General features: G+C 38.2%; 1 protein-coding gene and 2 pseudogenes across 2 annotated transcripts; all 3 read right to left on the reverse strand.

Moving 5' to 3' along the window:
• Positions 1-1,430, reverse strand: part of LOC131778480 (uncharacterized) — a 73,175-nt pseudogene extending 71,745 nt beyond the window's left edge.
• A 2,815-nt stretch (positions 1,431-4,245) lies between these two features.
• LOC136281027 (uncharacterized) lies at positions 4,246-6,589 on the reverse strand. 2 transcript variants are annotated; one of them, XM_066167215.1, is made up of 3 exons: positions 6,223-6,589; positions 5,815-6,116; positions 4,246-5,613 (listed from the first exon to the last, which is right to left on the reverse strand). In XM_066167215.1, exon 3 carries the CDS (start codon positions 5,163-5,165, stop codon positions 4,446-4,448), a length of 720 nt encoding a protein of 239 aa, XP_066023312.1. In that variant the 5' UTR covers positions 5,166-5,613; positions 5,815-6,116; positions 6,223-6,589; the 3' UTR covers positions 4,246-4,445. The 2 variants fall into 2 exon arrangements, with proteins under 2 accessions (XP_066023312.1, XP_066023311.1); XM_066167214.1 differs by having other exon boundaries at positions 5,165-5,613.
• A 322-nt stretch (positions 6,590-6,911) lies between these two features.
• On the reverse strand, positions 6,912-7,987 carry LOC131768866 (uncharacterized; annotated as a pseudogene).
• Between the last annotated feature and the right edge of the window lie 4,513 nt (positions 7,988-12,500).

A 12,500-nucleotide genomic window follows, 5' to 3' on the forward strand; every position in this document is an offset into this window, starting at 1 on the left:
TATCAAGAAACAAGCAAAAGAGCTTACCTACTGACGAGCACACTGCCTTATGTTTGATTACGCATTCCAAGTTTAGCTGTTCATGCGGTCTTCCGCAGTTTTTTATCCATCGCTTGCATTTTTCTAGCTCCGTCTTTGGCTTGGGGAACAAAATAAATCGTCTTCCATTTAGTCGTTCGGGATATCTCTCATCCGCATTGCATGTTCCCCACGCAATGCAAAACCATCTCTTGTTACGAACTGGCTACGCGTACAATCAGCTGGCATGTTTGTGGGACAAGATGGCAGCCACTCCGACTCTTTCTTGTGATTGGTTGGTATTCACATTGCTGATTGACAGGTCGGAACTATGAATTGTTCAAACTTTTGTGGATTCTCAATTATTCTCTAATCTGCATGAGGGAGAACATTTTATTTTCCTTTTTGTACCTCAGTAACCACATATCTTGTAAAACTTGTGCTTAAAAGCATTTTTTGTGAGTGTATTATGTGCAATGACCAAATATACTTTTTCCTCAAGTGCATTTGTCAACAACATACATGTAAATGTTTCTTTTCAAGCTAGAGTTGCAAATTAGATTCCCAGATTGATACAAGCACATGCAACAAACACCAAACCAAATAGGATCTTTTCTTTCTTTATTCCTTTTAATATTCAGCAGTCAACTCAAATTATTATGTAAAGAAATCACCTAATTATTGTGATCATAGCTTAAGAATAATCTCTTTATTTGGAAACGAGCATGTGGCAATTAAAAGAACCAAAGGAAAGGTAAATAACAAGTGAGAAATTTAACTCTGAGTAATGACTACAAGCTAGATAACATAATCACAAAAAGAGTTATTGCTTACCAACGTTCACAAGTCTTGATTACTTTGTTGAAGGTTACAGTCTAACTTGTCTTCTATTCAAAAACGATCTTGAAACACTAACTATAATTTTCTGTCTAAAAAGAGCTAATCACGGGGGTGTCAACCTAACCAGAAAATATTTTGCAGCCTTTCTTGGAAGCAGTAACACTTAGCTTCAACAGAAGCAGTTACATGGCTCCCCTATATTAGTAGTTTAATTTAGTCCAACTTATGTCATTTCACATGCAAATTATTAGAAATTAATGTTCAGCTTATTCATAGTTCCTGATTCAATGAAAGTTTTATGCTGTCTTGATGTGTGTATCCTATGATGGCTCCTCGACAGGGATTCCTCTGTCTTTAGTCATCTTGTGTCGACGATAGTAACATCAGCTTGTGGATTGGTCTTTCTAGGGTTGCCAGCAGCTGATTTCTTTTTCCATTGGATGCTAAGTACTGGCTGCCAACTTCCAGCTTTACTTTATGTACCAAACCATCTTTGTCTGGCAGGGCTTTGATAACACAGCAGACTTCCCACTGGTTTCTAGGTGTGTCATCATCCTTGACGATGACGACATCATTAGTCCAGTTGGGAGTTATTTAGAATCGCGGCTGACTCTAATTATCGCAGTCGCGCGATAACATGGAATTGAGGCTTATCCTGAATCGGCTAATGTTGCCAAGTTCGTAATGGCAGAAGACCGCGAAAATTCAAGCGAACACTTCACATTGGGAGATATTAATCAACAGGAACTTCAAAAGAAAACTTTATATGAGCTGAAGGAAATTCTGAAACAGTCTGGTCAAAAAGTTAGCGGGAAAAAGAGCGATCTGGTAGAAAGAATTTGTGGCGTCTTGGCGTCGAGCACATGTGACACTCCATCGACTTCAAAGACAGCAGAAGCGCAGTTTTTAGAACTATCTGCTCCACACAAGAGCAAAGACAATGACTTAAGCTATGATACTCTAATTAGAGATGTCAAAGGGAACAATCTGTGGCAGAAGGACTTGAGAAATTTTCCAGCGTTTGACTTTGTCCGTCTATACGACTACTTGGTCATACAAACAAACAAGTATGATCGCATCGCTCTGAAGACTAGTGGCTATAAGAAATTGAAAGCTTTCCAGTTTTTTGCCGAAGGTCATATCAAAGATTTGGAGCTTGCAGAAGTTGGAGGACTTGTCTACATCAAAGGAGAAGTTTTGGCTTCTATGAAGCAAACAAAATACTCAGTCGCAATAGTATTTTCAAACAAAGGCGAAGTACTGAGGGCTGCTTGTAAGTGCCCTGCAGGGTAAGATTATATGATATATTTTCAGTTGCTTATTTTATGAATTGTTTATACCTACTGTACATGTTTACGAGTAGAAATACTAGTGCAAAACTATGCAAACCTCTTTCCATACAGTGATGTATGAATGTGTGAATCCGATTGTAGACGGTAAAATATTGAATCAATGTAATTCAATGAATATAAAGGTCTTTTAGCATGTTTATATTATTTTATCGAACCTGTAATTTCATGTCTTGTCTCAAATACCACTCCATTATTTTTATTATAAATGTATTTTTTGACAGGTTAGGTTCTGGTGGCCATGGCCAATGCAACCATGTTGGTGGTACTCTCTTTGCCATCGAAGACTTCAACAGACAGGGACTACAAAATCGCAGTGAACCAGTTACATGTACTTCAAGGCTGTGTGCATGGAATGTGCCAAGAAATAGTAAAGTGGCTGCAAAACCTGTTGATGACATCAACATTGTGAAGTACAGATATGGAAAGGACAACAGAACTTCTGTTAAATCAAGTGTGTATGATCCAAGAGCCCCATGTGATAGAGTGCTCAATAAAGCAAAATTAAACTCTATGCTTGTGAAACTTAGCCAGCACTTACCAAGTAGCTCTCTTTTTCTATTTCATGATATCAAGCCAAGCCTGGACAGTCAAAATGTTATTGTTGACAGTACATGTGAATGTGTACCACTTAATTGTATAGAAATGGTAGAACTTACCTCAGAACATGATGACATGGACTTGCCATTCAATGACGATTATGACATTGCAACAAAGAAATTCAAGTCAATGATTGATATATATGAAGAGAGAATAACTGACAATGATGTTGAAAGAATAGAAAGGTTGTCACGGGGCCAGGACAATATTTTTTGGAGGGAACTAAAACAGGAGAAACTAACTGCGTCAAATTTCAAAGCTGCTGCTAAGAGAAAAGTTGAACCTGATAAACTTTTAAAGCAAATCATGTACAAAATTGAAGAAACCACTAATGTTTCAGCATTACAGTATGGTGACATGAATGAAGATAATGCTATCAATGATTATATTAAATACAAACACTCCCAAGGAAACACAGGCTTGACAGTTTGGAAAGTTGGGACTTACATATCAAAGATTAGACCAGGATTGGGGGCTAGCTTGGACAGAATGGTTTATGATCCTTTGGCACACTGTAAGAAAGGTGGCCTCGAAATCAAATGTCCATACTCTAAACAAGGTATGACAATTGAAGAGGCTTGTCAAGACAAGAATTTTTGTATGACTTTGAAGCCTGGGATGCCTACATTGAAGATAGGACACCAGTATTACTATCAAGTCCAAGGGCAGATGTATGTTTCATGTTTGCAATGGGTAGATTTTGTTGTATGGTTTGGAGCAGACAACCTCTACATACAAAGGATAGTATTTGACAAACAGTGGTGGCACAAGGAAGCTCTACCAAAGCTGGATTACTCCTATCGTCGGGCATTTTTACCCGAAGTTCTGACAAGAAGGGTTAAAAGAGGGGTCCGTCTTTATAACCATGGAGGGTGGCAGCCTTACACGACAAGAAGTTCTTAGTCTTCTTCATTTTATATTAACTAAGAATGAATAGGTACTGTGGGTTCCTAGATACTTTCCCTGCACCAGGACAGACATTTTGTATGCAACAAAAAGGAATAGACATAGATCATAAGTTATGTCAAAGCCATATACCAAGAATCCACAAGTGGCATAGGTTTGTTATAAGTTTGTACTTTGTAGTTTTTGCTTAATGGCAAGTTCAAGTGCCTCTACCATAAAAACTGAGAGTAAAAGTAAAATATTAATAGCTTAGCATGCTTTTTGTTTGAGTTTACTTCTTGAATCAATTCTACTGTTGTGTTAGAATATTAAGTTATTGGAGTGTATCAGACATGCTTGTGATATAACCTTTCAAACTATTATTGGACAGATGGATTTTCATAATCAGGGGGACATTCCATTTTACAGTTCCATTGACAGCAACTTCAGCCTCAGTATTATGTAATATATTCTTTATCACAGTTCATGGTATGTAAAAATGTACACAACTACAATATTGCATTAACCAAGAGAATTTTAAAAAACTATTTCTTTTATGCTGGAGTTAGTTAACACAACTTCAAATTGGAATATTATTAACTGCAAAGTAGTAGTAACAGTATCATTGTAAATGTTATTGCCTCACATGTTTATTATTTCAGTATTCAGTTGTCATTGATGACATCATTTAATTCAATTAATCATTTGCATAAGCATATATTGTATATTTTTGACAGTAGATGTAAATCAACTTCACATTTGAGGCTCAAGAAGAGGAGTTAAAAAGTTAGTAAGATAAGCACATACAAAAAATATTTGATCGGCTACGTGTGCTAAACTCAAAGGTAAAGTACCTTCTAGAATATGATAGTTCTTTATGCGACCAATAGCACGCTCAACATGTATCCTCGCTGATGCAATGCGGGCTGTTTCCTGGACTTCATCAGCTGTCAGCTGGTCTCTGATGCCCTTAAAAGGTGGGATATTCAGGTGACAGCCTGGTGGCAAAATACCACCAATATCAAATCCTCTGTCAGCCATTACGTTGTCCCCAAGTTCTAATAAGTGCATCACTCCTGATTGTTGTGTGATTTCCTTGTCAGAAACACGGCCACCCCATAGCTTTGACACAAATGTCACTTGACCATTTGGTGATATTCCTACTAATACTTTGAAAGTGTTATGATGCTTGTAGTTGGACCATGTCTGTGACTGTGCAAGCATTGAAGATGGAACTTCAACATAAAGCTCAGTGCAATCAAGAATGATACGAGTAGTTGGATACAATCTAAACTGATCAGGCATGTTCTTCCTTACAAGATACTGTGAAGGAAAGGGAAATACCAACTGCAATTCTAGCTTTAGAAAGTTCACCCAGGTACAAAATATTCTGGAAAATTGTCCAGGAGATATTCCAAACCTACTTGCAATATCCTTAACAAAGAGACCAACTTTCAATCTTACCAAAACCATAAAAAATTCAGTAAGTGGTGAAAGTTTTCGCTTTGGCCCAGGCTTTCTTCTTCCCTCTTCTTGATACGCATATGAATCTGGTGCATTGCATTTATTCCAGTATTGCAGCTTTGCAAGTTTTTCTTTGAAATATTCATAAAATCCTATTAAAGTCTCATAGCTTGGAAAGCCAGTGTAAAATGTAATTGCATCATTGTCATCTTTAAAATTATCCAGTTTAAATTCACGATCTTTGTACTCCTAGTTCTTGTTGTAGGTTGCCAACTTTCTTTTGTAGATTATCAACCATCTCAGTCTGTACTTGTAACCTTTCTTCCATAGTCAATATGTACTCAGTGCTGTTGTTTGGTGACTTATTCAGTTCAAATGCATAGTTATGGTCATGAGAAATAGGTGCACAGTTGGACAGCAGAGGCCATGAGATATCAGTTTGGGTTGACACATCACACTAAAAAAAATATGAAATCAAAATTAAACTGGTTTCAACCTATTTACACAAACTAGCTTTTTCATGTGATAACGTAGGTTGTTTGCCATGTACATTAAAGAACATTGCAGCACAAAGATGCAAGCTTTATGGTTATTTTAGGACAACTTTCTAAGGTTTATGCATAATTAACTATGGTTAATTAATTATGGTTTATGTTACCATAAGTGAAGGCAAGCATTCTGAATGAATTGCTTCAACATGAAACACTTCCTGGTCCTCCGGTTCATTCGAATTCTGAAAGGTTTCGTAGCCCATATTTACAGTCGTATTACATGTTGATGTGGTGGTTGTTGGTTCGGTTGTTGTCCCTTTTGAAGTTGTGGTGGTTGTTGGTTCGGTTGTTGTCACTTTTGAAGTTGTGGTGTCTGTCGAATTGACTGACATTGGGATTCGTAGTTTTGGTGACGCTCTTTTCTGTTTACAGATACCAGACGTCCACCGAAATATCGATGGTTCAGCTCCTGAAATGAATATATTTTATCAGTTCATTGTGTTTATAATTTGAGAATGGACTTGTTTACGTAAAGCAGCTACAACTTAGCTGAATCAACTTATATAAACTCTTACCATCACGTAATCTACTTCTACTTCCTCCTGGACGTTTGAAGATGTCACTAGCAGGAAAATGCTGTTCGCAAATAACAGTATTTGAAGTAACTACGAACCCATCTCGACCATTGTGTCTCTTGATAAGGTTGCACCATCGCTGTATTAATGAACGCTTTTTCGGGAAGTGAAAAAATCGCAAGCCAGACGATTTTCCAGTGCGTAAATATTCTGTATTCGTACATTCAGAGGCCGCACACTCCTTTCCTCGTCTCGCTTGCTTCTTTCTAGTAGTTTTGTGCTCCATTTTCGATTATATTAGCGATTGTGTGGTGAACAGACGAGATGCGACTCAGGATAAGCCTCACTTTCGTGCACCAGCGTGAGCCTTCACGGTCTTAGTCAGCGGATGTTCCGAGTGACCCTAAAAGGGACTATTCACTTGAAGGTTTTTCCTTGTGTGTGTCCACTTTTGTCTTTCCTGTAGAGAAAGGAGAAATTCTTTCTTCCATCTACACCAGAATTCATTAGTAAGCCACCATTTCCTTGCATAGAGATTGGCAGACTTGAATACTTCTGATGGAGGCAGAACAACCTTTGCGGAGCCTGGTGACAAGATGCTTTTGGCTGTTAATGGTCAACTGTTGGGCTTCATCATCCACTTGCTGCCCATTCTTTTCCAGTAGAGCAGAGAACACTTCTCATGGTGCTTACATTTTTTGTTGATAAGAAATCAAACATCCTTTGGGGACATTTCCAAACTAGTTTGGGACAAATGAAACAGATCTCAGGTCCTGCTCAGAAGGAACAAGGGTTGCAAACAGAGGCTTTGGCTGTAGGCTGTTGAAGTGCTCTTTAGTCATTGTTCCATACATTGGTGATGGGGAGTACAAGTTGCATTTGATGTATTTGTTAAAGGATGCGCTTAGCTGAGGTTTCTTCACAAGCACATTTTGAATTTGCTTTGGTTCAATTTTTTCCCCCTGGGCACACTCGAGCGCTGCGTCATGCTGGTGCATGTCAAATCATCTGGCAGAGTTCGATGCCCCAGTTGTTTGAGTATAGCCAGATAATAGAGAAGCTCTATAACATGATGGCAATACCCTCCTGATCCAGCCACACAAGAGCACCTTCCAGACAAAGAACCGTCAGCCATGCTCGAAGAAACTTCCAAGGAATGAGGTGGCTCGTTCTTCTTCATGGAGCAAAAACATTTCGATGCAATTTTCACCACGTTGTTGGCCCGTATCACTGTAACATAAGACATAAATGTAATATCCTGATAGAGAAAAATAACTAGGAAATACTCAATTTAATTACCTTTAATCTCGTGTAGATATCCAGGTTCTGCCATAAACTTATATGCTTTCACTGTGCTGGTGCATCCGGACATCTTTTTTGCATATTGGCCGACATCATGGAAGGTCAGCGAGGGAAATATTGAAAGATCTTGGCTCTCCTCAGCTAAAAAAAATATGAACACAAGTAACATTACTCTAACGATTTGGGGAAAATGTTCAAATTGACATGATCACAAAATTAGGCGAGTAATATCTCTACAGTTATAGCGATGAATTAAACAACGCTTGTTGGTTCAAACACCATAGTTTTGAGGGGAATAAGCAGCCAAAATTCTATGTTTTTTGATAGTAAACAGCTCCTAAACCTCAAAGTGTAGTGAATTACCATAAATTCTTTCTTTTTACTTGTATTAATCGTCCAAACGTTGTTATAAAAGTGCAACAAGAAGACAAGCTCTGTTTTACATACCTGACGGAGAAGCCATGTTTGTAACTCGTGGTCAACTTGACGCTGATATTTTTGCCACGATCCCAGCTGAAAACCAACCTTTCCGATTCAAAGATGTGCTCAAAGCTATATTTCTATGCTAAACTTACTGGATTTGGAGAGATGGAAAGATATTTAATGCTTGAATTCAGAATAATCGCCTTTCAACTATAGACATGCGTGACGCTCAAGAGACTCGTACAGTTTGTGTTTGCTGGAGAGCTTGCTCTCCAATTCAGCGTTGCTGACGCATATCTAGGCACATGACCTCTAGCTGCAAAGGGCCTATTGAGCAAGCAGGCACTGATCATGTGAGAAGTATCCTGGGTGTTAGCAGCTTGAAAGATCAGCACCTTAACAAGATTGTCACAATTAAGCAAAGATGCAAACCTTGAAAAAAAAAATTCTAAACCTTTAAGACTGAAACCAGATGAAAAGGCAAATGAGCTGATGAAAAACGCCGCAATGATAACAATTAATTTCTTGAATAGGTAATAAGTTGTGAAGACCGAGATGAATGATGATGATAGAATCCAACCAAATTTGAGATGATTTCTTGGTTAGATTCGGGTCCTGGATTTGAAGAGATATGAACATGCATTGTGAGATCCAGGACAAAAGGGTTTGAAGGAAGAAGTAAACAGGTAGTCCCATGCTTGGCCTGTTTTAACAATGGTTGGAACACAACAAGACCACTGAGCTCTTGTCATTTTATCACCACATGAGATCCAATCCGGCTAAATTCACGTCTAGAATTGCCAGGCTTCTGGTGATCCCAAATCTATAAGGGAGATCTTGTACAAATAAACCAGCCTGAAGTCTTATAAGTATAAGTAACAATTCATCCATGCATGAAAGCTTTCTTGAAGGCCCAGGTTTTTTTCTGTTATGCTTCACTTGGTACGGCTGACTCTCTCTTAACAATGTAACACCTTTCCAGCACTGCATGTTGGTCAACTTTGGTTCAATAAAATTGTAGAAGCTTATGAGTGCTCCATGGTTTGGGAATCCAGTAGAAAATAGACCTGCTGACTCATCATCTTTAATTTTGTCCATTGAAAACTGGCATGCTAATAAAATATCCTTCTCCTTGTCAACTTCAATTAGTTTTTCTCTTCCGGGCAGTGTTGTTTATAAGATGGCGGAGCAATCCACGTGCGCGAGAGTTGAGCCAGCTGATGATTATATCATTAACAAATGTCTTATCTATAAGTGTTGCACTTGTATTCGTTATTCTTGTAGGCCTTGAAACTACATTCGATATAAGCTGATATAGTTTCCTCGTACTTTGTATCATTCCACAGCCAGATGTCAAGGAACAACTTGGAAAGGGGGCAGGAATCAGGCAGGTTTCCAAAGTGGTTGGCAATATGTGGAAGAAATTGCCAACAGACAGACGAAAGGTTAGTTATAAGCTTCTAACATTGCGAATGTTTGTGTATTAACCCTGCCCCATTTCAGTGGACTGCTATGTGGTTTACGTGGCTAACTTTTTAAGGACGGAGAGTGTAAATGTTCTCGTCAAACTTTCCAATTAAAAGTATTTGAATCAAGCTGGGACCTCAAGCTGAATGTCAATTTTGTAATATAATGTTCAGACTTGTTATTTTTCCAGACAGAACTCTTAAATATGCCTAGGGGATAGCAAGGCCCATTATATTGTACCAATTAATTTAACCAAAATTTTAATTAGAAATAACCTACATGTGGCGGATCCAGGTTTTGAGGAAAGGGGGGAGCAAGGGGGTATTGTCCTCAAAAATTATGATAGAGGGTGAAAAAAACTGTCTTTGCAATCTAGTTTAAATAAAAAATAGGGGGGATCAAAAATACACAATTGTTCCCTAATATGTTCCCCTCTTTTAAAATATCATGCTATGATCTTCATAGGACTGGAAAGATAAAGCACTGAGCTTGAGGGAAGACCTTGTTATGGGAATAGCAGAGATAAAAAATGTCCAACCTGCAGCACCCAGTTCACAAGGGAGAATGACTTCAAATACCACCAGAAAGGTTGTCATGAGTGCATTTGCGAGGAATGCAATGAATCATTTGACCATAAGCAAAAGCTAAAGAGGCATAAAGACCAGAAACATAAAGACAGCTACAAGTGTGATCATTGTCAAAAGACTTTTGCAGAGAAAAATCTTATAAGACACCAAAAGTCACATGTTTAATTAACCTATCCTGCATTTAGTGATTTTAACTGGAGATGATTTGAGAGGACTATTGGATCAATCTATAATACATAATTGTTTTTGTTTTTAAATTATTATTATCGATTTTTGAAATTAATTGTGGTCATTGCAGCACATGTACATCATGTTACTGTTCAAACCAAATTTTAAATCATTACAATGTTGTGTTAGACTTTAACAGGAAAGAATGAATTAAAACTTATTTACAATTTCAAACCTTCAATCTTTTCAAAGTTTTACGTTTGTACAGCTTAATCTTCAGAAGATAGACCGCCCCCCCCACTTTTTGGGTAAAATAGCTGGAGGCCCAGGCCTTAATTTACCTGAGTAATAGTCAGCACCCCATGTGAATCAATGGCTGAACTTTCCTTATAATTTTCCTAAATCAGGATATCAGCAAACAAACCTTCATACCCACAAGGTTTCACTTGAACAAAAATATAATTAAATTATAAGTGTTTGAAATTGGCTAGAGTACTATACGGTTGTATGGCATCGTACCAATTACCTGAACCCATGGAAGAATCCATAAGTTCTGGCCCATGTACATCATATTACTGTTCAAACCAAATTTTAAAACATTACAAATGTTGTGTTAGACTTAAACAGGAAAGAATGAATTAAAACTTATTTACAATGTCAAAACCTCAATCTTTAATAACCTTGTTGTTCAGGGGCAGATCCAAGGAGAGAGGTTTTTAATCTAGGCAATTTTCCTTAAGTGAATTTCCCTCTATGTTAAACATTCTGTGAACATTCCATTGTTTATTCACTAAGATTTCTCTGTTTTCCTATTTTTTCCTTTGCATGTGCTTTGTCTTGGATTTCATAGTATAGGACCCAGACTTCTTACTGCTTTTAGTGTTTGTTTGTACTGATGTAGCCAAGTCATTGGTACGCTTCCTCTTGGAAGTTGGTTCTTGTAGTTGTACTGGTCGCCCTTTTGATACGACCTGACGGCTTCCACTACTGCACTTTCGTTTTCTGTTGGGCCGGACTCGGATCTTTTTTCCATTTCCTGTTTTTTTCACCTCACTGGACCCAAAAGGGGTTCAAGCCTTTCGGCAAGTCTTTCAAACATCATAACGCCCTGTCCACCATACCTATCCTTACCAAATTGCGTGTAGAGGTAACTAAAGTCCCTTTTTTTTAGACATAACTGCCCGATTGGCCTTTTTCCTGTGAAATTCCAATTTATCCTGACATGATTCTTTGAGTTCTTTCAAGTACCGTTGCCTTGCGGTTGCTGGTGTATGCCCACTTTCAAACCTTCAAAACCCTTTCTGTGCACTCAGGAGAAAGGTCACAGAAATTAGAGGTCTCCAGAGTTTCAAGTGAATGGTTGTGGTCCCACTCTATGTCCACAGAACAACATCCCTTGCTGTCTATTTTGACTATCATCTGAAAGGGGCAATTGGTGTTCTTTATTCTGGCAGATGGATTAAAGTACAATTTCTGCTGTGGATCTTTACTTGGACTCCAGTTGTGAGTGTTGTGTTGGCATCTATAGTAGTTTTGCAACACATAGCTGCTTATTGGTGCCATCTTTATCTTTAACTTCACTGAGATGCTGTTTATCACTTCATATTCGGTTATCCATTGCTCCAGGTTTTCTTTCATTATATCTTCGGTCAAAAAGTGCACTTTGAACTTTTCTCCATTTCTTGAAATTGCCTTCAGGTAGTAAAATGAATCATCTGGAAGTGAAGCCAGAAAACTCTCCTTTGTAATTTGGGTCGATTCAAAAGATTTTCTTTTGGATTCGACTTCTTTTATAGCTGAAGATATTAGATCTTTGAGAAAATTGTTGGGTTTGTCCGCCATTTTGATTTGATAAAAAACGCGATGGTTTGTGGGACAGCTAGTCACGCATTGCTCTGATTATCACGCATGTCGTCGGAGAGAGTTGGAAATATCGGTTCCTTCTTGGCATCAACCTTTACGATGGCATCGACCGTCATGTGAAATGGCATCAACCATTTTCAACGTTGTTATAAAAGTGCAACAAGAAGACAAGCTCTGTTTTACATACCTGACGGAGAAGCCATGTTTGTAACTTGTGGTCAACTTGACGCTGATATTTTTGCCGCGATCCCAGCTGAAAAGCAACCTTTCCGATTCAAAGATGTGCTCAAAGCTATATTTCTATGCTAAACTTACTGGATTTGGAGAGATGGAAAGATATTTAACGCTTGAATTCAGAATAATCGCCTTTCAACTATACACACGCGTGATGCTCAAGAGACTCGTACAATTTGTGTTTGCTGGAGAGCTTGCTCTCCAATTCGGCGTTGCTAGTGCGTACTAGGCAAG

This window comes from Pocillopora verrucosa, chromosome 5, assembly GCF_036669915.1.
Source record: "Pocillopora verrucosa isolate sample1 chromosome 5, ASM3666991v2, whole genome shotgun sequence".
Classification (NCBI taxonomy): domain Eukaryota; kingdom Metazoa; phylum Cnidaria; class Anthozoa; order Scleractinia; family Pocilloporidae; genus Pocillopora; species Pocillopora verrucosa.

Excerpts from the sequence above, each read along its gene's own strand:
- LOC136281027 (XM_066167214.1), bottom strand. The coding sequence starts at position 6,508 with ATGGAGCACAAAACTACTAGAAAGAAGCAAGCGAGACGAGGAAAGGAG. Across the intron at positions 6,117-6,222 it reads TAGAAGTAGATTACGTGATG|GAGCTGAACCATCGATATTT; the intron begins GTAAGAGTTTAT and ends TATTCATTTCAG. Across the intron at positions 5,614-5,814 it reads AATGCTTGCCTTCACTTATG|TGTGATGTGTCAACCCAAAC; the intron begins GTAACATAAACC and ends TATTTTTTTTAG.